Source organism: Vombatus ursinus, unplaced genomic scaffold, assembly GCF_900497805.2.
Source record: "Vombatus ursinus unplaced genomic scaffold, bare-nosed wombat genome assembly UNPS02014773.1, whole genome shotgun sequence".
In the NCBI taxonomy this organism is placed as follows: Eukaryota; Metazoa; Chordata; class Mammalia; order Diprotodontia; family Vombatidae; genus Vombatus; species Vombatus ursinus.
Genome location: NW_020954551.1, coordinates 26,377,295 through 26,404,190, shown reverse-complemented (window position 1 = coordinate 26,404,190; position 26,896 = coordinate 26,377,295). Strand labels below are relative to the sequence as shown.

Sequence of the window (26,896 nt, the reverse complement as noted above, 5' to 3'; positions counted from 1 at the left end):
TGTTGGCTGTCATTTGCACAGTGTGGGAAGGCCGTCTGCCTCCTTGAAGTTTAGCCTGCTGAGAGCTCTGATTTGTGATGTTTATAACTCATTCATGATGGTAAACAACATAAATAGAAGAAGTGGATATGAAGTACATTTACATTTTCTAAGAAAGACAGAATGACTAATCCCCAGCACCTTAATACGGCTCCTAAAAAGGCATTGGGGCATTTTTTTCATTTTTATGGAAGTGTACGTAGTAAGACACATTGTTAAGTGCTGTTTTGCTGCTGAGGGTGGGCGTGGGAAGGGGAACCAGTCGTGGGTTCCTGTTTGCCCTTAGCAGATCTCTCCTTCCTCCTGCTTAGCCCTTGTCATTTTATACCTGAATTTTATTTTCTTTTAAGGTCTTGTTACCATAGAATCAAAAGAAAAGCCAAAAATATTAATGCAATGACTGTGAGAGCTACCTGTCTGTACCATGTCTCAGGCCTAGGCAGAACTTCATCAGTCTTCACTAGGCAAGTCATCCACTTCCTTCAACGCCCCCCCCCCTTCAACCTCCAGGATTCTCAGACATAGGTGAAGTGTCTAGACTCAGCCTTCTTATCAGCCATTCCCATCAGGAATTGCCAAGGGGTTCCCAATAGGTTCCAGGACTGAGGTAGTACTTATTTTTATTTTTTATTTTTGCAGGCAATTGGGGTTTAATGACTTGCCCAGGGTCACACAGTGAGTAAGTGTCTAAGGCCAGCTTTGAAGTTAGGCCCTCCTGACTCCAGTATTTATTTTTAAACTGTGTGCTGAGCTGTCCAGTGAGATGATAAAACTGAGGATCTGGGATAAGGATGACTCTGTTATTCTCAAGATCCTTGTCAAGAGTAGCCACCGGCGATCTTCCTCATGAATTTTAATAATGGATATTTGTTGTTATTTCTGGTTCAGTCATGTCTGACTCTTCATGACCCCATTTGGGGGTTTTCTTGGCAAAGATTTTAGTGGTTTGCTCATTTCCTTCTTCGGTTCATTTTACAGATGAGGAATTGAAGTAGACAGGGTTGAGTGACTTGCCCAGGGTCACACAACGAGTATGCGTCTGAAGCGAGATTTGAACTCAGGAAAATAAGTCTTCCTGATTCCAGGCCTGGTGGAATATCCAATGTGCCACCTAACTGCCCAATGAGCATTTACTGATCATCTTAGGGAGGCAATGTAGTATATTAATAGCATATTTAGCAACAACAATAATAGTAACAGCTAATCTATAAGAATCATGTAATATATTGAGTTTTGCAAAGTGTTTCATTTACTTGATCTTGTTTGATCCTCGCAACAACCCTAGAAGGTAGATGCCATTATTATTCTCATTTTACAGGTGAAGAAACTGAGGCCAAGAGAGTTTAAGTGACTAGCTCAGGGTCACACAACTAGTAAGTGTGGGAGGTGGGATTTCAACTCAAGTCTGCTGACTTCAAGTCTAGCATTCTGTCTGCTGCACCATTCGGTTGTCATAACAATAACAATAAAGATATTCTTTATATATAGCAGTGAAGTTAGCAAAGTGCTTAACACACATTATTTCATTTGAATTTCCCAACATTAAGTAGCTAGGTTGCACAGTGCATAGAGTACTAGATACTAGCTGTGTGACCCTGGGCAAATCACTTAACTCTGTTTGCCTCAGTTTCCTCATCTGTAAAATGAGCTGGAGAAGGAAATGGCAAACCACTGCAGTATCTTTGCCAAGAAATCCCCAAATGGGGTCATGAAAAGCTGGTCGTGACTGAGAACAACAATGCTAGACATCAAATCATGATGCCTCTCAATGTAGTTGAAAGAACAACGGACCTAGAGTCAGAAGCCTGGGGTTCAAAGCCTAGCTTTTGCATTAACCTTGAGCAAATCACTCTGAACTTCATTTTCCCCATCTGCAAAATGGTCTCTTCCATCATGAAGGCATTATGATTCAACCATGTATACAGCAGTATATACCAGGCACTCTGGGGGATACACATGTTCCCTTTGTGTGCATGAAGTCACAAAGCTTCCTGTAAAAAGATGTCTATGTTTTTGTTATTTAGAAAAGAGTTCCTGTGATGGCTGAAAATTCCAAAAGAGGAAAAAATCCTTTTTGGTTAAACATAATGGAAATCTGGTGTCATTTTATTCAATAAATAGTTGCTAAGATAATCTTCCTAGAGCATAGGTTTAACATGTTGCTCTTCTGCTCAAGAATCTTCAATGGTTTCCCATTGACTCAAGGATAAAATTAAAGTTTCTCAGCTTGGCATTTAAAGTGCATCACAACCTGGTTCTAGTTTACTTTCCCACATCACTCTTCTCAAGTACTCTATAATCCCACTAAAATGGCCTCCGTGCCTTTGCAGAAGCTGTCTCTCCTGCCTGGAGTGGATTCCCTTTCCATTTCTGACTCCTCAAGGTCCAACTTAGCTTCTACTTCCCTGGGAAACCTTTCCTGGTGTCTCTAATTTTTTGTTTTTAACTTATGCTTAACTTGTACTTAAATTGTGCTTCAATTACCTGTGTGTGTGTGTGTATGTGTGTGTGTGTGTGCGTGTGTGTATTCTTCCCCTCTAATAGAATGTAAACTGCTTGAGACAGACAAGGGACGCTGTTTGTTTTGCATCTGTATTCCTAGTGCCTAGCATGGCGCCTGCACATAAAGTGCGCTTACTCAATGCCTGCTGAATGAATGATGGGAAAGTGGTTACAAGGGTGTAGGAAGGAACAGAAGGATAAATAACATGGTCTCATTTACACTCTCCAATCTCTGAGCCAGGAAGTTTCGGTGCCAAACTCTTCCTTGACATAGAATGCATTAGCCAGTAGGAAAAACCTAATCCTTAGACTGGATTTGAACAGACAGAGGTCATTTTTATGGAAAGCTAGCTGAATCAGAATGGACTACAAAACTGGAGCTGTTTGGATGGCGCCAATGGATGTAACGTGGTGGCGCCTTGTGCTGTCTTGTCTTGGCAGAGATGGTACACAATGATTAGGCCAGGTGTGGGAAACCTGCAACCTCAAGTCACATGTGGTCCTCTAGGTCCTCAAGTCCCGGCCCTTTGACTAAATCCAAACTTCACAGTTTGGATTTGTTCAGTAAAACTTGGACTCAGTCAAAAGGTCGCACCCAAGGACCTAGAAGGCCACATGCAGCCTTGAGGCTGCAGGTTTCCTACCCCTGGATTAGGCAAATCGCTAGATAGAGAAGGGTGTTCCCTGCTTGGTACTTAAAAGACACAGTTTTCACCTTGGAGGAAAATGATCATGAAGCAGAAAACCAGACTTGCTGAGTAAGCAATCAATCAAGCCACGGGCATATACATACATACATACATACATATATATATATATGTATATATATATATACACATATACATATATATATATATTTTTTTTTTTAGGCAGTTGGGGTTAAGTGACTTGCCCATGGTCACACAGCTAGTAAGTGTCAAATGTTTGGTCTGAGGCCAGATTTAAACTCAGGTCCTCCTGACTTCAGAGCTGGTACTCTATCCACTGCGCCACCTAGCTGCCCTACCACAAGCATTTTTTAGCACCTACTATGTACAGAGTATGGTGCTAGGCACCTAGGACACAAATACAAAGAATGAGACAATCCATATCTTTAGATATGGCTTACATTTTACATGTACATAGGAGACAACATGTACGTGTGTAAATGTATATAGAATACATGCAAAATAAACACAAGGTCATTAAACATAAGGTATTTAGAGAGGGATGACACAAATAGTTGCGGGAGAATGAGGAAAAGCTTTGTGTAGAAGGTGGCACTTGAGTTGTGTCTTGAGGGAAGAGAGAGGTTCTTTAAAGCAGACAGAAGGAGGGAGTCCAGTTTAGCACAGGGAATCCAGATAGAATAGGGTATGGCCTGCACAAAGGGACAGAAATTCCCTATGTGAGGAACAGAAAAAAGTCCAGTTTAGCTGGGTTTTGAATATTCTCACTGCTTCCTCTCCTTTGGCGATTTCTGTGTTTTAACTCCGTGTTCCACATCCCTTGGTATCTTAGAAGCACTGTGGTACAGTAGAAAGAATATTGGCTTCGGAGTTGCTAAGCCTGGAATCAAATCCTGTCTCTGTCACATATATGTGTGACCTTGGGCAAGTCACTTAACTTCTCATAGATGCAGTTTTCTCATCTATGAAAACATAGGGGTGAGACTAGAGCAAAGATGTCAGACATATGGTTGGTGGTCTACATGTGGTCTACAACACTTTCTAGTGTGGCCTGAACCAGATTAAAATATAATTGGGAAATATTTCACAAAATAAATAAAAATACAATGAAACATAGATAACATTAATATGGGGTTTTCTAAGTCAATATTCAGCCTGCAGTGATCCTTATGTACAGTTTAGTGGCCTTCATTTCTATTTGAGTTTGACATCACTAGACTGGAGGATAGCTAAGATCTCTTCCAGTTCTAAATCAATGACCCTATGACCTTCGACTATTGAATTAATTTCATGACTACTAACCTAATGATCTCCATTGGTTGCCTGTATAAACTAATGGCGCTGACTTTAACCCAACCATGGCTTCTCTTGCCTGGAAGATGAGTATCACTACATCCAGAACTGACTCTATGCCACACCCTAATCCCAGGGCAGCTTCCTTATGAAATAGCGGGAGCTCAGTAGCCTATGATTCAGAGTGAGGCAGTAGTAGAATCTAATCCTAGAGCCTTTCATCACGGGTCCCTCCTCATTGGCATGCACTGCACAGGGACACGAGGGATGAGGGGGCTGCCAATCAGGTCATAGTGCTAACTCTCAACATAGTCTCTATTCTCACTCACCCTGCTCTGCATCTCTAAAGCTCTGCACTCAAATTACTACGTGTTTATCCTTCTGCCAACTCTCTACCTCTTATTCCCAGACTTCTCACACTGCAATGTCACTTAACTGCATTCTTAGAATGCTCTTTCACTGCCGTCACCAAGTCCTTTCATATTTTTGGACATATGGCTCCCAGGCTAGTCTCTGGGATAAAGAAGAAGAAGGAGAAGGAGAAGGAGAAGGAGAAGGAGAAGGAGAAGGAGAAGGAGAAGGAGAAGGAGAAGGAGAAGGAGAAGGAGAAGGAGAAGGAGAAGGAGAAGGAGAAGGAGAAGGAGAAGGAGAAGAAGAAGAAGAAGAAGAAGAAGAAGAAGAAGGAGAAGAAGGAGAAGAAGGAGAAGGAGAAGGAGAAGGAGGAGAAGGAGAAGAGGATGATGATGATGATGATGACAATAAGCATTTATAAAGCAACAAGCTGGCACAGGGCAGAGGGTTGGGCCTGGAGACAGGAAGATCTGGGTTAAAATCTGGTTTCAGACACTTACTAGGTGTGTGATCTTGGGAAAGTCACTTAACCTCTGTTTACCTCAATTTCTTCATCTGTAAAATGGAGATAATAATAGTACCTACTTCCCAGGGTTATTTTGAAGATCAAATGAGGTAGCAATTGTAAAGCACTTAGCACAGTGCCTGGCACACAGTAAGTGCTACAAAAATGTTAGCTGTTATTATTACTTTGGAAAGGGAGGTAGCACAATCAATAGAGCACTGGACTTGGAATCAGGAAGACTGGAGTTCAAATTCAGCTTCAGACACTTACTAGCTCTGGGTAGGTAGCTTAACCCAGTTTCCTCATCTGTAAAATGAGCTGGAGAAGGAAATGGCAAACCCCTCTAGTATCTTTTCCAAGAAAACCTCAGATGGGGTCACAAGGAGGCAGACACAACTGAAATGACTGAACAACAATAACAATTAGTATTATTACTTTAAGGTTTACAAGGTACTGTGCATCTCCTTTTTCCTCACAACAGCCCTGGGAAGTAGGTGATGCCCAATGCTTGGACATTAGATCTTCCTGACTCCAAGGGCAGCACTCTATATTTGCTGGCCTGTATGCTGGCCCTAGCAGGAGGCACTGGGAACAATGGACCCATGGCACTACACTGTAATAGATGGGATGAGGACATGTAAAGGATAGAAACTACTCCTGATTTCATTGATATAGGAAACTCTTAGGTGAGGAGACTCCCTCTGTCAGTGGAGGTTGGTACCTTCTCTGCAACTTATAGCCTTAGAGAATTGGCTCCAGAAGTGGGAGGTCCAGTAACTTGCCCAGGGTCACATAGCACATACGTGTCAGTGGTGGGTCTTGAACTCAGATTTTCCTGGTTTTCAGGTCAGTTCTCTATCCACTATGTGTCACTGGCAAATGAATTAGCATGTATAAAGTGCTTCACAAACCTTAAAGAACTAAAGAAATGCGAGCTATCATTATGGCACACTACTTTTCGTGGCTTGTAAGGAGTAGAAAGTAGAAAGAAATAAAAAAAAAAAGACTTCCAAAGCTGATCGAGCAACACAATGAATCCTCAGATTTGTTCACCCAAGAATAGGGGTGGGTTAGGAGAACCACTCAGGTTTTCATCACAAACCATGCTGTGAACTTTCATCCCTGTGGATTCCCCACAGCACTGGCCTAGGGAGTATATCAGGAAGAGCCTGATGTAAGACCACCTCTTACACCCAGAGGGTCGAGGGTCAACTCCACCCTTCTTGGCATGCCAACCAGAAGAAGAGATGGAACCTTCCAGTACTAGACATTTGGGCAAAGGCTGGGATAGAATTAATGCAGCTGAGTAAATCATCTATATCTGAAGACTATAACACAGTGCTTTTGTCTCTAAATAGAAAATAGATTGAAGCTAAAATAAAAGAGGTGGAAGTTGGCATAAATCTTTTCCATGATTCCCTCCATGTTGGATAGCACCACCATGATAACAGTGTAATAGCCCAGGAAGAGGCCTGACTAATGTCAAGTTCCTGTTGTTAGATAGCGATAATTTTCAGTTTTGCAACAACAAAAAAATCACTCTATTTGATGATATTGGAAAAAACTTTCTTATTAATCCACAGAACAGATTAAAGATAAGACCTTTTATGAAAGCTCACCTAAATAGTGATAAAGACAAAGAACTCTTAAAGTTAACCTCTCATATGTGTCATTCTACCACCTACGGCTGGATTTTATTACAACAATGGAGTCCTATCATCTACTGAAAACACACCCTTTTACACAAACGAGGCTTACCAGCACCAATTCTTCCTTACATTTATCCTGTGTGCTATGGTTCCCACCATCATATCTACCAGTGGCCATTTAAAGCTACCCATAAATGGAAGGCTGATTGATGTCAAAATCCTGAGAGCTCTGAGGTGTAAAAGATCATATCTGGCTGGCTGACTGAAACTTCTGCTCTGATTGATTCTTTCCCAAATTAGCAGATGAGTTGTTAATCTATTTCCCAAATATGCAGTTGGTGAGGTCTGTGCCCATAGGCTCATATTCTCCTCCTTACTATGCATCCCTCAGTTTGTTGCTAGTTCGTGGATAGCTCTACCTGAAGACTGAATTGTGTCTACCGAATCCCTTTCATCTCCCACAATCATGGACATGAAAAATGTATAATCTAAGATTTTTTGGACTTGGGGAGGTGATGGACTTTTTTTTAGGACTACATAGACCAGAAGGGCTAAATGCCTAAGGAGAGAACACCAATATTAGTGAGAAAGAGCTGGTAGAGTCTACCCACCAAAGAACTCTCATCAAGTCCCTGCATCTTCTCAGCATACACTTTATTTTCAGGCCTATAAATGTCATTAATCCCTTACCAAACTCCTCTCTGTAAGGGGTAGGGACCCCACATTTTCCAGAAATTCAAGCTTGCAACTGACTTCTTTTAAAGCAAGGGTTCTTAACCTGGGATCCAGGAACTTATTATGTTTGAGAGTCTGATAATTATATTTTAATATAATTGGCTTCCTATGTAATTTAATGTATTTAATTTTATGTATCTTATATATTTACTTTTATGCATTTAAAATATTATTTGGAAAAGAGGTCCATTGATTTCAGCAAACTACCATCCATGATATGAAAAAGAAAAAGTTAAGAACCCCTTTTCTAGGAGTGACCATTCATATTATGCTCAAACACAAATTTCTAGACAGAATACCACAGAACAGATGTAATGACTTCAATACCACTTGATCAAGTTAGAAAATATTTTTACAACAGGGAAAACAGAATTAGATGTGTCTCAAGATTACACGTTTATTTCCATTAATTTACTGTTTATCCTTCTATGGCAGGAGCCAGAAATCCTCAAATAACAGTTGAAGAAAGAACAGTCCCTCTAAAGATAAGGCTAATTTGTTTTCTAGGGAGAGGTGACAACCTGCCTCAATTTGCTTGAGATTCCTCCGAGATAATGACTTATGTTTTCTTGTCCCAATTAACCACTGGCTGATCCTGAGAAGACCAACATTCACTCACATAACTAAATCTCTATTCCGTTGATAACCTCCTGGCACAGACATGTCCGAGAAATGCCAGGATCAATGCTGAATCAAGTACAGAACTAAACAGGAAGCCTTGAATATCTCCCTCTTGTCTAATTCTTCTTTCTCACACAACATCACCTTTAAGCATCTTGGTGCTTTCCTTAGTGTGGACACTCTCCATGAGGGCAAATCACAACCCTGCTTCTGTTAGGTATACGGTTTCATGAGTCCCTATAATTGAAAATGACATATCATCTCATAGACAAACTTTCTGAATTTAGGTGGGCAAACATAGTTTGTCCCATGTCCATTCTCAACACCTTACAACTTGGTAAATTGTGCTGGAATTTGTGCAATTTAGGGGCAGCCTTCAAGGGTCACCCCTTTGCCACAATAAAGCATTCTAGGCATTGGAGGATTCCTAATGTAATTTCTTTAAATCCAAGCTAAGGACTTTTTTTTGGTCCTATTTAACAAGAAGACCAGCATTTGCTCACATAATTAAGCCTGTATTTTACTGATAATCTCCTGGGATAGGTGTGGCAGAGCAAAGGAAGGATCAATGTGGATTCAAGTGTAAAACTTAAAAGAAAGTCTTATCTTTATCCCTCTCATACATTTCTCATTTCCCATACACTTTAACATTTTTGTCTTTGAATTCCCAGAGTCTAGCACAGTGCCTGGCACATAGTAGGTGCTTAATAAAAATCTGTGGATTGATTGATAAATTGATTTGGCCATTTGAAAACCTCTATACATTGATCTTTTCTATTGAATCTCAGTTTTTACTATTGGATACCCTTTCCACTTCTGACACTTGCAAGTCACATAACCTCCATGGGACACAGTTTCCTCATATGTAAAAAGAGGGGACTGAACTATGATTAATGATGAAGAATGTTACCCAACTCTTGACGGAGAGGCAATGGATTAAATATGTAGAATGAGATGCACATTTTTGGACATGGCCAATGTGGGAATTTGTTTTGCTTGATCAGATATATTTGTTGCAAGGTTTTTCTTTTTTTTCTTTTTTCTTTCAGTGGTGGGAGTAGTGTGAGGGAGAGAAGATAAATGCTTGTTAATTGAAAAAAACTAATTAAAAATTATACAGGACAAAAAAAATAAACCAAGGGAGCTGTAATTAGAAGGCCTTTGAGGTCCCTTCTGCTCTGGATCTATGGTTCCATAAAATTCATATTGTCATATAGTTTGCATAGCAGTGTGTTGGTAAATGTTTAACTATTGGCTCTCCTCCCCAAAAATATACAAAAAACACTTTTTAAGATTAATTTGCATTATTAAGATTTTCTCCATCACTTTCTTAAGTCTAGAGGCAAATCAAGACCTGATTTGTAGCAATTTACAGATTGTAAATTCTTATACTGAAAATTTTACAATCAGTTCTTGTGAGTTAGTTTGAGCTGGTCGCAGCACCCCAGCACTCCACCCCTTGTATTTCCAAGGCAATGAAGATGAGAACATCTAAACTTCTTTATGGGGTTCTCCATGGGGTATGCGCTTAAGAGTGTGCCATTTAAAAATAATACGACCGTTTTTGTACTATACTCTTCTATATATTAGAGCACTATATATTAGAGTTTTCCACTAGACAGTCTCACACTGTTTTCATCCTTCCATTGAATGGGCCCTCATCCAAATTGATCTCATGTTTCCAAAGTAGACAGCTTACATTTATGTAGCCTTTTAAGGTTTCTAAAGTGCTTTACATATACCATCTCATTTTATCATCACAACATCCCTGGGAAGTAGGTGCTATTATTATCCCCAATTTATTTATGAGAAAACTGAGGCATACAAATTAAGTGACTTGCTCAGGGTCACACAGTTAAATAAGTATCTGAGGCAGGCTTTGAATTCAGGTCTTCTTGACTCCAGGTTCAGTGTTCTATCCACTGTACCACTAGGGAAAAATAAAAGACTTTGGGGGAGAATAATCACAGTGACAAAAGAGAGAAATTAGCAATAGATGTGACTTGTGGGGCTCAAAAAAAGAATCTAAGATAAAACATGAGGCTTTAGCAGAAAAATGAGAAAGATCAGGTTTTCAACTCAACATAGGAGAAATAAAGGAGAAAGAGGCAAAGGCTATGGGAGAGTGAGAACTGTGATGGTGTACATGGAGGTCCAATGTATTCGCCACTATTTCAGTTGCTCATACTTCCCTCTAGTCAATTACCAACCCTCCCTTTATTCATCCTACTCTTCTGGCCAAAATCTGAGCCTTCCTCATCTTTATAAAGACTTCTACTTCTGACCAGGAAGCACACTTGGATCTTTGGGGAAGAGTGTGAAAAGTTAATAAGATAAGAGATGACCTGCTTTCTAGTTTATAGGAAATCTTGAAAGCAGATGCTTCTTATCTCCTATTAATAGCATGTCTTGTACTTTTGTACACACTGATTATAGAATTGTCATGAGACCATAGGAAAAAGTACCATTTTTTCTAAATGTTCTATTCCCATAACCAGGCACCACCTCTCAGTTCTTCAAATGGATGTAGAAAATAGAAAACAATTTTAACCTTTTAGATTAAATCAGAGCCAAATGATGGAAACATTAATGAACTTGCTTTCATCTTGGTCAGATTCTCTGTTTAACCTAGAGACCACTTTCTTTTGAACAGTATTTTGCTATTTGATCGCCTATGACAGCCAGGGAAATTCAATCACGCATTGGTGGTGCTGCTTCTCTAGGGAAGCCTACACTTCTCCTGTCTCAAGCATGGAAAGTAAACTCCCTGAAAGCAAGGGATAAGTTACTCATGAATTATTCTGACACACGTCCCTCCAGTATCAGGGTTCATAATGGCCCAGATAGTCCCGTCAGAGTTTGGGTAGCAGTGTTTGCTGTCCCCTGTGGGTCTACCTCTAAAAAGCAAGGAGATAGATGATAAAAAATTTTTTAAAAAATCCTTTTTTTTTTCTTCCAAGAGAGCATGTAAACATAGTAACTAGCCTCTCTGGAAAAGCATAAATTCTCAAGCCAATTTTATACAATAAACCCCAAATATTTGAAGCAAAGGATAAGAGCTCTTGGCTTGACGTCCTTCCTTATTTATTTGTGCAATTATCTATTTTAAATCCATTTCAGCTTCTGAAAATGTGACCAAGGAAAAAAAATAAACAAACAAGTCTGGCTTTGGAGTTAACATTTTATGAACTAAGAAGGAGACATAAAGCATTTCCACTCTCCAGTTGGGAAATGTTCCTCAGCCAGACGACAGATGTAACCCAAAGAGACGTTCATGAGGAATAGATGGATTTTTATTTATGTTTTTCAAAAATATATAACTTTAATAATACTGGGGAGATGTTCAAAGGCAGCACCGTAGGTAGGTCAGAGATCTATGCTTTTTAATATCTAGTTCCTCTCTACTAAGACTTTTATCACATTAATAGCTAAATCATACTGATTGTAAAACAGCTGAAATGAGGCAATTAGTAAAGCCTCTGACAGCCATGAAGAATGAAACGTGAGGTTTTCGATGCAGTCCAGATGGATATCTTCAATATACTTCTTATTATCAGCTCATGGTAATAAGTTCAATTAAATTGTGTCAGAACTGCACAAGGCCCATTCGAATTAGCGAAGAAGAAATTAATTTGTATCACAGCCTTAATGAAGCCAAAGGGTCATGTCATGTTTACATTATTTTTTGTTTATTCTGATCAGTAAATATGTATTAGGAAATGAAACCAATTTCATTCTCCTTCCCTCACCCTTACTCTCTTTTTTTGTTTTTAGTAGAAAAGGGTGTCATATAAGTTTTGAGCAGGTTAAGAGGACACAGTTCTCCTGACCGCCAACCTGCGAGAGTTTTAGATTTACACTTTACGTAAAGAGACAACCAAACCACAAAACATCCTAACTTTGCCGTAACTCCCTCAGGAGGGAGTGAGGTTCCTGTCATTTGAGGCCTTGGTACAAAGGTTGGTTGCTACCTCATGGCATGCCATATTGGGGAGTCTTGTTCAAGCATGAGTCAACTTGGGGACTTCTACAGCTCCCTACTAACTCTGAAGTTCTGTAAAAGAATGAACAGGCCTTGAAATGAGTCAGGCTGTGTGTACAGAACTCCAGAATATCTGCATGAGAAAGCTGAAAATAAAAACAAAAAGATAACTGGATCAAGCAGGGCAAATATTTGATGTACATGATTACCAATGACAAACATCTGAGGATAGGAAAACATCTGATTTCTCCTTTTTTTTCTAGATGTCTGGCATTTTGTATTAGAACCAGAAAATAAGAAGGCAAAGCTTTGATTGCTATGTAACAAAGCAGTTTCCTTATAGAAGCTACCACTAGCATGGATCAAGGGTTCTTCACTTTTTTTGGTCATAGTCCTCTTTGACAATGTCTGGTTAAGCCTATGGAACCCTCCTCAGAATAACTTCTTTTTTGTAATGCATAAAACAAAACATGGGATTACAAAGGAAACCAATTATATACACCATGATCAAATATATATATATATATATAGATAGATAGATAGATAGATATGTATATATGTATGTGTTTGTGTATGTATACACACACACACACACACACACACACACACACACACATATATATGTGTATATACACATGTATAAAATAGAAAGTTCATGGACCCCAGGTTAAGAACCACCTTTGGCATAAAGTCAAGTGATAATTAGAGAAGCCTCCTAGATCACCAATGAATTTAAAGGGAGAGGAACATCTAAACCTATGACCAATCATTGCCTTTAATTTTATGGGCTAGGCCACTCTTCCTCCCGACATTTGCTAATTTTCTCCAGAAGGAGATAAAGTGGTCCTGGGACATGATTGGTCCTTGTTCCCTGACATAACTCCATGCCCCCCTCCCAACAAGGGGTATGCCCAGGACCTTCTTCCTTCTTTCCTGTGACAAGGATTAGCTTTCCCTAGAAGGAGACAAAGCTGGTCTGGGACTTCATTGGTCTTAGCTTCTCTGTCATAGTTTTTCATCACCTATGTAAGGACATTAAAAAGTTCCAATCACATGGAGTCTGGGCATCTCATACTTGGTGTGTGCCTCAGACCATGGGGACAGCCATACCCTACACTGATGACAAACTGACCAGACATATTTTCATAAGGAGGGAAGGGCTTACCAAAGCTGAAGATAAGTGCCAGTGTATCCTTGTTTTGTATTATTGTTATGGTACAGCAAAGTAAATCTCCTTTTTGTTAATTATTCTATGACTTACAAGCACCTCATTTCATTCCAAAATTAAACATAATCTAAGAGAGTGTTGGCATTAGACCTGTCTCTTATATCCTGAAACAGAGAGAAGCTCAGGTGAACCATTGCCTTCATGATCTCTATTCCAACCTTAATTGGCCTGGAGGGGCTAAATCATATTCTTCTCTCAGGTCAATAACAGCATGCAAAGGAATACTGATGTGCTGACTATTCAGGGCCTGGGGTACATGTCCATCTGGGAAAGAGGCCCTAAGTATTCCTTGTTGCACTTTGAATACAGGAAGATAGAGAAATAGCATTATCTGACTTTCCTTTGAGTCTGTACTTGTAGCCATCACCAAGGCCAACTTGGTCAACCTTATAACATCTAACATGACCTCATATTGAAATGTTAGAGCTGTAACAGCGTTACCAAGGGACCACTCATAATTAACACTTAGCACTTCTATCAACAAACTTTTCTTCCCTACCATAGACGCCTTGGGTCAAAATTCAAGTTAATCCTATTAGAAAGGCCTTTAATTATAGCCTAGAAATAATTGGTTCCAGTGGAAGAAGTCTAATTAGGTTGGAATGTATTCTGTTGTAATGACCCAATGTTAAAAGCTTCTGTTGTGGGTTAGCAGCCAAACGTCACTGTTGGTTACAGTTTTCTGATTGATCCCCAGTCAAATCAGGAGACAGTGTTGAATATTTTTGCATACAAGATGCAGGATAGTTAAAACCACTTTTGAAAGACAGTCCAATTGAGGAAAATCTACGTGACTGTGTCTAGTCTATTATGGATGTGAATGATATCCTTACCCTTTATCCTTAAATTAGAACTGAAGATGTTTGTATAATGCCTGGAGAGAATATTGTGATGGATTATCCCTCTCTGCCATTAAAAAATGTCCTTTACTTTATTCTATGTATAAATAAACCTTGACATGGCGGTAGATTTTAGCATCACATATCACCAAGATGAGATTTAGGAACACATCTGATCATTCTTATGTGCTTTTTCTTTTTGATTTTGGGGGTTGAAAAGCAAGAATGTCTTGCCTCTAAGGCTTCCTCCTCTTGGGATATAGGAACTAGGAACATCTTTTGGAATATAGAGTCCAAGGATAAATCAGAACAATGTGGTCCTTTCCAGCATATTTATCAGGATAAAATGAATATCACAGTTATTTTTATAGTGGGAAAAGTTACAAAAATGTTTTTATTCATTCATTTATCCAACATTTATTGTTGTGAATTATAGGTTATCATCATTTTATATGCTGAAGGGGCTAAAGAGAAGAATAAGCTATAGTTCCTGCCTTCAAGGAGCTTTCAGTCTAGTAAAGAAGAGAAGGTGTGACAGGGGTGTGCTAGAGCCAGCTTGTACTGAAAGCCATTGTTAATGCAGATTAAACATAAAAGTGTGTCAGGCATACTTTTTTATTTTCAGAGAACTGGTTGTTAAACACTTAGTTGCCAGATCACCTCTGCATGTATGCAAATGTATAAAATACAAAGTAGAATGAAAAAAGAACACAGGCGAAATATAAGGAAAGTACTACGGAGTTTGGAGGTCACAATCACTTCGGTCTAGGGGCAGGGCTGGTGGGAAAATACATTATGGCGATCTTTGAGTGGGGTCTCGAAAGACGGGTAGGGTATCAACTGATGATCATTGGGGGACAGCATTTTAGACCAAGGAAATGGTGTAGACAAAGGCATAGACACAGAAAAACACATGATATTTCAGGAAATGGTGAGTAATCTACTTTGGCATGGCAAATGAAGGGGGCTAGTGTTAGATGAGAACACCATGATAGAGGTTGATTGGGAGAATGCTGGGGCTCTTAACAGAAATAGGGAGGTAAGGAGGAGTAAATGAGTTAAACAAGAATAGATAGGGTGCCAGGGTTTTACTCAAGTAAAAATGTCCAGTAGGGAGCAGAGTTGTATATCTGTGCCTTAGGATTGGAAACAGAAATTTGGGAGTCATTTGTATGGGGCTGATAATTGGAAGAGGGTGACATTAGAAAGGGAGAAAGTATACAGAGAAAAAAGATTGCTGAGGACTGAGCTTCCCCATGCCAATGCCTTCCTGTTGCTTCTAGGATCAAATACAAACTCTTCTATTGACATTTAAGGCCTTTTCCAACCTGGCTCCAACCTATGTTGGTGGGCTCATTGCACATCACTCCCCTTTGCACACACTCTACATTCCAGTCAAGTCGGCCTTCTGCTCTTCATCACATACAACATCTCATCTTCCACTGTCATGCTGTTGCACCGGTTCTCTCCTGGATAGTATTATACGCTCTCTTCATCTCTGCCTCTCAGAATTCCTAGCTTCTTTTACAACTTAGCTTAAGGTCCACTTGCCGCACGAGGCCCTTCCTGCTGGTGTTCCACTAGTCATTCATTTTGCTGGTGTTTTGTCCACTGTAATAATTTTATATCTATTTTTTATTTGCTTATATGCGTACATGTTGATTTTCTCCCAGTAAAAGCAAGCTTCTTAGAGCCAGGGACTGGTCTCTGTATCTCCACTGCTTATCCTGGTCTAGCATGTAGTCATGGCTTAATAAATGCTTATTGAATTGACCTGAGTTTCCTTCTTTTCCATTTTATAATCATCTACTAAGCACAGCATTGTGGAAGACTGTTGCTGTTGGTGAGTTGCTTTCAGTTGTATCTGACTCTTTGTGACTTCATATGGGGATTTCTTGGCAGAGATGCCAGAGTGGTTTGCCGTTTCCTTCTCCAGCTCATTTTATAGATGGGGAAACTGAGGCAAACAGGGTTAAGGGACTTGCCCAGGGTCACACAGTTAGTAAGGGTTTGAGGCTGGAATTGAACTCAGGAAGATGAATTTTCCTGACTCCAGGTCCAGCATCCACTGCACCACTTAGCATCTGGCACATAGTCATGGCTTAATAAATGCTTGTCTAACTGACTTGAGTTCGATTCTTTTCAATTATATAATCATTTATTAAGCATTATTGAGTCATTTTCAGTCATGTTTGACTCTTCGTGATCCTTTTCGGGGTTTTCTTGGCAAAGAGATTGGAATGGTTTGCCATTTCCTTGTCTACCTCATTGTACAGATGGAAAAAAAAAAAAACTGAGGTAAACTGGGTTAAGTTCCTTGCTCAGGGATCCGCGCCTATAGGCCACATTTGAACTCAGGGTGATTCATCTTCTTGACTCTAGGCCAATTACTTTGTGCACTATGGCGCCACCTACCTTCGCACTGTTTTAACTCTGTTCTACCTATATGCCTTGGGCAACTCAATTATATAGTGTGCATTTCTTCATCTATAAAATGAGGGATTTGGACTAAGTGATCTCGGAGATTTCTTCCAGCTTTGAACCTTATGAACCTACGTATTATTCACCTAAGTAGGACATGAAACTGCTGGAATAGTTTCTATCTTTGTTATATTCCAGCACTTACCTTCTATGTCAGTACATATAGTATTATTATATTCTGGCATAATACTTTGTATACAGTAGGCACTTCATGATTGCTGAATGAATGAATGGCTTCTGAACCACATCATGTACAGACACTACAAGGTGGTGTTCTCTGTGCCTCCTATTGAAGCCACCTGCCACATGAAATCTGGTCTGCAAAGACTTTGGGTGTCATGCAAGATCTGGCACATTTAGCCCTCGGCATAATGAAAAAGAGAGGAGGAAAAAAAGGAATTAATATTTATACCTTACATGTAAATGCAGCCTGTGCTCTACATCATTCTTAATAATGTCTACCAGATCTTTCTTTCTGTAGATGGAACACTTCTTTGTTTAAAGGTCAGATGTTATGCTCCAAGTTTGAATTTAGGTCTTTAACTTGAGAATCATCTTCAATTAAAATTAACCAGAAAACCAATCCTAAAATATATTATAATTGGCTTGTGGGGGTGAAAAAATCCAGCAGATTTCAGAAATTTGGATGATGGTAGGATAATAAAGAGCCCCATGGGCACCTGTCAAAATTCTGTATTTTTGGAAGCCTGCTCATGCATAATTTGAATATTTATTCATCTTCTGGTTGCTTGCCAGAGATTTATTTTAAACCCCTTGAATCTGGTGTAATGGATTTTAGCCCCTCCTTTTCCCCTCCTTACTGACATTGTGCTTGACACTGTCTGCATTCTCTCCCTGAAAACACGAATAAAAAAGACTGGGATTTTAAAAGTGCTGTTAATGAAGGAATGAAAAAAGGTTAGAAGAAGTGTGTCTGATGTGTGACCTTCACGGTTTTTTTAATCAATGACATATGATGAGATCAAAATGCATACAAGTATATCTTAAGGTCAGAGAACACCTCAGCTGATCAATTAGTCCCTTCGTAGCCCACAAAATTGAATTAAAATGTAGCATTCAGCCATATTTCAACCTAAATGATTACTTTTGTATTAAAGGTGCAGAAACCCAAGCTCTTCAGTGCGGGATGCAGTAATCTGCCCAGTTCATTTCAAGTTCAGAGTGGTTTTTGGTGCTTTTCTACTTTTTATGGGCTAGTTTTTGAGATTGTGTTTTTTCGTTTACTGTTAATGTCTTCATCTCTGACTTAGAGGCATGCTCACCACTCAGTGCTCACATGTAACTCCCATTAACGCTAATGGGAGTTATAACTGTACATCGAGAGAAAAATGTCGTCTCAAATCTCTTCTGACCTTACTCAAAGTAACGGAATTATTAACTTGTGTGAACACACTGATCGGGTAAAAACACGTTTCTCTTTTTCTTCCTTGGAATAACAAAATCAGAAGGAACTGTTTTCCATGGAAAATGGGACTTTACTTAAACACCCTGAGTCAAGTCCCAAATGAATCATAGGTTGTGAGGTCAAAATTTAGCCTTTATCATTGGGCCTTTCTACACAGACTCATACTCAAACATTTCTTTTCTCCCTTCTTGCCCTCACCCTTCTATCCTAAGCTTCTAAAGGGCTCAGTAAATTTTGAGCACTGAAGTAATAATAGCTACTGCCCCAGTGCCCTAGGCAACTTTCTAAGCTTATAAGGGACAGATGAATTGCTGTCTGTATCACTGAAGGGAATTTCCACACCAGGACATACTGACAAATTCACAGGTTTGCCCTTCTCCGCTTCTACCATACATCTGATATTTACATAATATTTTAAAGTGCGCACAAGTAATTTACTCACATTTTCTCATTTGAGACGCTCAATGACTTAACCTGGTAAAGTAGATATTACAGAAATTATTATTCTCTTTTTTTACATCTGGAGAAACTGAGGCTTAGAGAAGTTAAATGACTTGACCACGATCACACAGCTATTAAGAGTCAGAGGTAGGATTTGAACCCAGGTCTTCCTGGTTCACACTATATTGCCTTCACTAGTACTTATTGAATTCCCCCCTACATTCCTAGTGCTAGCCATACTCTTATTTTTCTTAGGCAAACACATTTAGCTTAGGGCTAACATGGGAGTGTTAATTTTCATAATCAAGTTATATGTGACTGGGCATTACTAAAATGTCTTAAAACCAAAACTGAATAAGACTTAATTTTAGGAGGAAAGAAATGAAAGGTTCTAATTTTATGACAGACAAGGCCTATGTATATAAAGACTTATGTATAAATTCATATACAGATATACACATGTAACATATATATGGGTACATGTATTGGTAAGCCTGTACCAAGTATATCATGATTCAGAATTATGTGTTATAGTGTATCTGTAAAGGTGGCTGTAGAGGAACTGAGGGCTGTGATGGCATCTGGAGGCCATGCCATCTGGAAAATTACCTCAGGGTCCTGCCCAGGGTTTCCAAAGACAAATGATACATAAATATCCAGGCGCTATTTGCTCCCTGGAGGAAAACTGTTCCTGCATTTTATAATACTTAATTGGTTTATGTGTGCAGCTTACATATTTATGATTTTAGAAACTGTCACAACTTTTACCTATTACTTAGTGGCAGGGCCCTCTTTGTTAAACAGGAGGTTTGATCACTTTTAAAGCCAATGTAATTTAGATTGCAATACTCTTAACATGCTTTACAAAGCTTCCAGATACTGAAAACAGTAATGTACAAACTAAAATGATTTCCCAAAGTTGGGCATCACTCCTTGCTCATTAGCATCTTGGCAACTAAAAACAACTATTCTGCTGAATGTACCTTTCGCTGAAATGATTTTTTGCAAGTTCTCTCTCCTCTTTATTATTAAATTGCCCTACCCAGGTTGAAGATGTTCTAATTCCTTTCAAGGTTATTAACGTTTTGTTCCCTGAGAAGGCCTGGAGTTGTGATGCCATATGACTTCTGGGCTTTTTGTACAGAGTGGTTTTTGCAGCAATAAGCTGTCATGTGAAGGCCTGCTCACTCCTGGCCTGTTTATTGATCCCCAACAGAGCACTCGTTCAAGTGATGAGCATGGCGGACGATAGGCATTGTAACTCCACCTTCAAATGTTACCTGCAAGTAATTGAAAACCACTTCTGCTCTGTAAACCGAGTAGAGCCGTGGTTAAAATGGCAGCTTTGGGGTATATTAAAGCATTGGATGTCAGTTCATCTGCTGCCTGAGACTGTTATGTTTAGTGGCCCTGCTTTTGTCTTGAAGGAAATTAAAGTAGGTCCTTCTTGATGAACTATCCCTTTTGATATAAGTTCACTCTGAGGGAGAGGGAATCTTTAAGACATAGTTATCAAGGGTAAGATCCTGGTAACCCTGGGACATACATTCATCTTAGCCACACCTTTAGGTGTAAATGTATCTAGAACACAGACCAATCAATCTATTAACTAATCGAGAAGCATTTATTAGTTACTATGCACCAGGCAAGTCACTTAATCTTGTTTGCCTCAGTTTCTTCACCCTAGTTCCATTTAATCACCAATAGCTGGAACAGCTTTTTCACAGAAATATTTACTTTAAAGGTATAATCTCACAAACATATAAATGTGCATAGTACCACTGGATGAAGCCAGTGGTTGCTTCTGCATGTGGACCCATGAGATTGATGTGCAATTTATATACACAATCCTTTTACTAGTAGAAAATGAACTGGTCAGCTTCTTGATATATACCAGTTCTATATATTCAGATCATTGCTCTTAGGTCCTCTGACTGTCCTGGGCAACCATATGGATGCAACAGACTTGTTCCAATTCTTTTCTTTACCTATGCCTTCCTATATTCTACTTTTCTCATTCTGCTTGCAGACATGAACAGTCAATCAATCAGAAGTATACTTTGCTCCTAAAGTCTCTGAGTATCACTGTTTCAAAGATGCTTATGACTAGGCAATCTTTTCTAGGAATAAGTGTTTGAGCTTTGTCATAAAGAAACAGATAGATTGTAATTCCGAGGGCAAAGCTTCAGGACACATCATTCTTGCTCAGATCCCCTCTTAGATGTATTCTGTGTCCTGGCTTCCAAATAATGCAGGATCTAACACTGGACCACATGAGACCCCCAGGAAAACAAAGACACATCATACCTGGGAAGCCCAATAGCTCAAATCCACAAATACTACCTACCACCAGGGAAGTTGGGGGTTAGGGGAAAACCCTGAATCACCAGATCCAGGCAGGCCTCTTGGAAGTTTCCACAAGGTGTTCCCTACCCTACTCTTATACATCTATCTCACTTCTGACCAGGAGACATCAGTCCTGAAAGCAGTGTGAGACTAGCACCAATGTTTGCTTCTGCTTGGCACAACTCCGAATGCTCATCTCTTCTGTGTGGTTCCAGATGAGTTCCTTTGTCCCTGTGCTCATTGTTAAAAATGGGGCCCAAAGACCTAAGATTCACAAGTTACTTCAGCACCCCTTCCTCAGTAAAGATGAAGGCATTTTATGAGTTTGTGGGATTAAAAGTGCTTTGCCAGCACCTACAGTCACTGATTAGAGACTAAGATGTCACATACCCTCTATAGAAAGATATAGTGTCCCAAACAAAGACTCATCTCCCTATAAGATCATCAGTGGGAATCAGATTAAATATAAGTGGGAAATGTTTAACAAAATAAATAAAAATACAATACAACATAGATAATGCCAATTTGCCATTTTCTAAAGCAACATCTAAGAAATATCCATTTCTATTTTGAGCTGACTGAGATGATCTCATTTCATCTCGTCACTGAGGTGATAAGGGTACTACCCCTTTGATCAACCCTTAATATACAGATTTGGAAACTGAATTCTCCCAGAGATTAAGTTGCCCAAAGCCATGCAGATCATTAAGTAGCAGAGCTAGAATTTGAATTAGAGTCCCAAATTAAGCAATATTTGTTCCTGCTCTTCTTTGCTTGTCTACAAGTGAATTGATTTGTGTCTCATGCTCATGGTGATTGCTGAGTATTGTTGCTCAGAACCTTCTAGACTTCTGGGACATCTGGCCTTTGATTCTCTAAAGAAAACACAATTCTGTAACTTTGCTCTCATGGAAATAATCAAGATGATCTCATTTGTGATGACACAAACTCCTACAACAATTGCAATGTTGTTAGGACTCACCAACCCGCTTCTAATGCCTCCCCCTTTCAGATTACCTTCCATTAATTTATTTTGTACATATCTTCTATATACTCAGTTATTCATGTATTGTCTCCCTCTTTGGAAGGAGGAACAGAGATTTTTTTTCCCCTTTTTTTGTATCCCCAGATCTTTGCACAGTGCCTGACACACAGTAAGTGCTTAATAAATATTTGTTGATTGACTGACAGTTGCTGTGAGGAAAGTACACTTTAAACCTTACAGTGCTATAGAAATGTGAATGACTATTATACCAAGTTATAAGGAGTGTGAGTGGGGATAACATTTTCATAAACATTTCCATTCCATTTCCATAAACAATAGGGTAAAATTGGCAGGGCCCATTGACTAACTAAAGCAGAGCACAGGGGGGATTGAAAATTTTATTAGCATAATAATCTGTATCTTTAACTTAGCATAATCAGAGTGGTTATTTTTTAAAAATATAAATTCCACAGCTTAAAACAAGTACATTGAACATAATATTCAAATTTTATGTTTTTAATTTGTTAGTAGAGTCTATTCCTAGACACGAATTTCAGTTCCATAGAGAATAGCAAGACATTTAATTAAAGGATAGAAGATAACATTAGTTACAATACTATGAGTTATGCTGTATGGCTTAAAATTCTACTGGATGATTCCAGGGTAAGATAACATCTCGATTATACTCGGAACGAGCATTGCTCTAAGAATTATTAATCATGCCATGTTTTCTGTGATGGGTTAATTTATCACTATGGTGGCATCCATAGGCTGCAATATAAATTACAGGATTTCTTCACCTTATAAGAAATGTCTCTTAACTGGGTCTCAGATAAGCCCTTCATGTCTCTGACACTTAATAGTGGTGCGGTCATAGTAGGCAGGTCACTTAATTTATCTTAGACACAGGCAACTCATTTAGGCTCCACATTATAGACTGGTTGTGGTCTGTGTCACTGGAGGGAGTTTCCATACCAGGAGTTCCCCCATGCAGAAAATCACAGTACTTGACATGATGAAATACTGTACATTAGTAGAAATAAAGCATTTAAAGTTTAGCCATTACCTTTTACCACCAAGTTTCCAGAACTGCTAGCTGTTCCAAAATGATTAGTTGCGATACAAGTGTAACTCCCAGCATCGGACTTTGTCACATTCATAATTCTAAGGCTTCCATCTTCAGAAAAAGTAATTCTGAAAAAAAAAGATAAAAATCAGTAACAGTATTCCACCTACTCAAGTAGAAATTAACTTTTCAAATTGTATATTTTTGCTTGGTTGTCATGGTCATGGAATTAATCACCTAATATCCAGCCTACTAGTGATACCCGCTCATACTTACATGAGTTGGTCTAAGAATCACAGAATTACAGAATAGAAATGTGCGTCAAAGGGTACCTAGTCTAACCCGTACTTAAAGAACACACCCCTATACAATGTGCCTGAATAATGATACAATACTGGCCATTTTATGAGTGACTAATGCTCTCCTCTCCTAAAATTATCTTTTATTTACCTATCTGTATACTTCTTGTATACACCCAGTAGAATGTGGGGACTATTTCATTCTTGACTTTGTATGCAAAGTATCTAATATAGTTTCATACATATAAAGTTATCCCCCCCTCATTAATCCATTAGTATGAATAATGAATTATCTGAAATGTTGCTTGTATTCTAGTTTGCACTATTTGAAGCTATAATTATGTAAAATATGGTCATTGGTTCCAGCCCAATGGAAATATGCAGTGCGAATTCAAATAATATGACCGCTTCAAGGGGATTCATTATTCACACTAATGGAAACTTAGCTTTGAAAGGCTCTTAATGGCCTTTGAGCTAAACTGAAATAGTTACACCGCTTTCTTCTGAGATCTCTGCCATTTGTGAGGGAATACCTTCTTTGTCCCAAGATAACTTTTGGGTAGTCCTAATTTTAAGGGAGTTCCCCTCCCCTTCCCCTCCAATCAAGCCTAAGTTTGCTTTTTTGCAACATATCTTCATTTTCCATAGTTCTTCCTCCTGGGGCCAAGTAGAACTCTCTCTGTTCTTTCCTCATCTCTAAAATGAGGGGTTTAATCTTGAAGACCTTGAAGAAACCTTTCAGCTCTGAAACTATGATGCTAAGTTGAATTTCTCTACCCAGACAACCTTTCAAATATGTCAGGACAGGTATTATATCCTTCTGGAGACTTCTTTTTCTAGAAAAGTCAATTTCCTTTAGCTGGTTCTCATATGGTGTGAGTATAACATCTTTCCACATTGTGGCTCCTTTTCCCACCCCCAGATAATGTGTAGTTTACACTAATATTTGGCACTCAGGGCTGAGCACAATACTACAGGTGTGGTGGGGACAAGAGGGGACAGAAAGACTGTCACATCTATTCCTAGGTGCCATGCCTCTACTACTCTACTACTGCTTAAGATTGCATATTTTTGAGGGCCTGTCACCTTATACTATTGACAGATTGAGGAGCCCTTGCAATAATGAACTCAGTCTCTTGCTAGGACCACTCTTAAAGAAGTCCAATTTGATAGAACCCATCAGAGCCTGTCCCCAACTGCCAAAGTTTGTAACAACCTGTGGTCATGTCCATGCACATAGCCATATTCACATTGTAATGATGGATTGGATGGCTAACAATCACACTGAATGAGAAGGGTGGATTGCACTAAAGGAGAGAATATCCCACATTAAGGGGATAGCAGAACTCTTAAAGTACATAAATCATATCCTTTACCTGGAGCTTTTTTCTATGCTGGATATGAGTTATTATTACTAGCATTTAGTTAGTGCCTTAAAAAGTGAGGCAAAATTAAACCAGATATATACACATTTTAAATAAAGACATAGGCCTTTAGAGGCTGTTTTTACTCGCTTGTTATTATCATTCCTGTGGTTGTTATAGCCATAGTAATATATTCAGTAGAATGCTACCTCCCTAAGGAAAGGGACTTTCTCCCTTTTGTATCCTCAGCAACTAGCACAACGCCTAACTTATAGGAGGCATTTAACAAACGCTTGTCGTGTGATTAATCAATGTTGGTAGATTTCAGGTGACTTACAGGGGGCAGCCTGGATCTAGGAAAAGCAGTGGATCTAGGGTCTGAGAACATGGCTCTGGGTCTTGGTTACCATCTTTATTGACTTTGAGATTCCAGATCAACCTCTTAACAATTCTGAACCTCAGTTTTCTCATGTATAAAATGAAGGTTTGGGATCAAGTGATTTATAAGAGCTCATATGGGTCCAGATCCTATGTTCTAATCTATATTTAAATTCATGGCACATGTGAATCAAGGATTGTCAATTTTGAGATGGAAGACAACTTATATATAACAAGGACTTAGGTCCCTCATAAGGAAAGTGAGGAATAAAAAGACCTATTTCCCAAGGTTATTGTGTGGATAGAATGAGATAATATATGTAAAGTGCCTTGTAATCCTTCATGAAATTTTCAGAGTGAGCATTTACATTTCAGAAATTGGCAAATGTTTTACATCAGGGGTCAATTTACTGTTTTGTTGACTGTCTAGCCTTAGAAAAGTGATGCAAATGTTAAATATGAAGATTAAACTTAAATTGTACCCTGCACACATTTTTATTTTTAGAGAGCCAATTGTTAAACATTTATCAGAACATCACTAGGTTATTATTAAAGCACCTACCCTACATAGTTGTGAGCATCAGATGAAATAACATGTAAATAACTTTGATAACCTTAAAGTGCTATGTAAATGTCAGATAGGGCATTGATGCACAGTGGATAAAGCACTGGGCGTGGAGTCAGGAAGACCTGAGTTCAAATCCAGTCTCAGATACTTACAAGCTGTGTAACCCTGGGCAAGTCACTTAACCCTGTTTGCCTCAGTTTCCTGATCTGTAAAATGAGCTGGAGAAGGAAATGGCAAACCACTCCAGTATCTCTGCCAAGAAAATTCCAAATGGGGTCATGAAGAGTCAGACACAACTGAACAACAACAACAAAAATGTTAGCTATCTATTCCAACCTTCTCATTTTACAGATGAGAAAATTGAGGTCAGAAGCAGTTTAGCAACTTGCCTAAAGTCACTTAGGAAGTGGCAGAGCCAGAATTCAAGTTCAGTTCCTATTATTCCAAATGTATCATGCTCTCTACTCTACTCATCCTTGAGTAAGTATTTTTAATTTCCTTGTAGCTCAAAGACAAGAAATAGTATTGGAGCACTTCAAGTATCCATCATTTTGTCTTGTAGAGAGTTTCTCGACTTGCATAGATTACTACCACCTATGGCTTTAATGCCTCATATTTGAGAGTGGTTGTAGTTATAAATTTTATCACCTTGTGGCATAAGCCTCTCCAGACTTCACTAGGCTGACCTTCTGGTGACTGACATCCAACCTGACACCATGAGCATGCTCAAAGCCTTCCCAGTTTCGTAGGGCTTGCCATGATTTGGACTCCAATATGGCATAGCCTTCAGAACTCCATGGTCATCTCCTTGCCCTGATGATGTACTGAAATGAATCTTTAATGCAGGCCTACAAGAGTTTCTAGTAATATCATCCTGTGTGTGTGTGTGTGTGTGTGTGTGTGTGTGTGTGTGTGTAGATTTATTCCCTATTAAGCAAAGAGAAAGCCTATTTTTGATCACCGAGGGTCTTAAAAACCACTAATTAGGTATAAAAAATTTCTTGATATTGACCATTTTAAGCATTTCCATTGAAAGTGTTCTTTCTAGATGAGAAGTTCAAATTAAATGAGGCATTATTAAGCATATTTTTGTTCTGAAATATGTCAGCCAATACATTTTTAATGGGCTG

The 26,896-nt window shown here is 39.0% G+C and overlaps 1 protein-coding gene across 1 annotated transcript in view; it reads right to left on the bottom strand.

Moving 5' to 3' along the window:
- CNTN4 (contactin 4) overlaps positions 1 to 26,896 on the bottom strand; it is a 366,552-nt gene that overhangs the window by 64,945 nt on the left and 274,711 nt on the right. Inside the window, exon 10 of the mRNA XM_027863966.1 lies at positions 23,158 to 23,285. Within this exon, the coding sequence (XP_027719767.1) occupies positions 23,158 to 23,285 (128 nt within the window). The remainder of the gene's footprint in view (positions 1 to 23,157; positions 23,286 to 26,896) is intronic.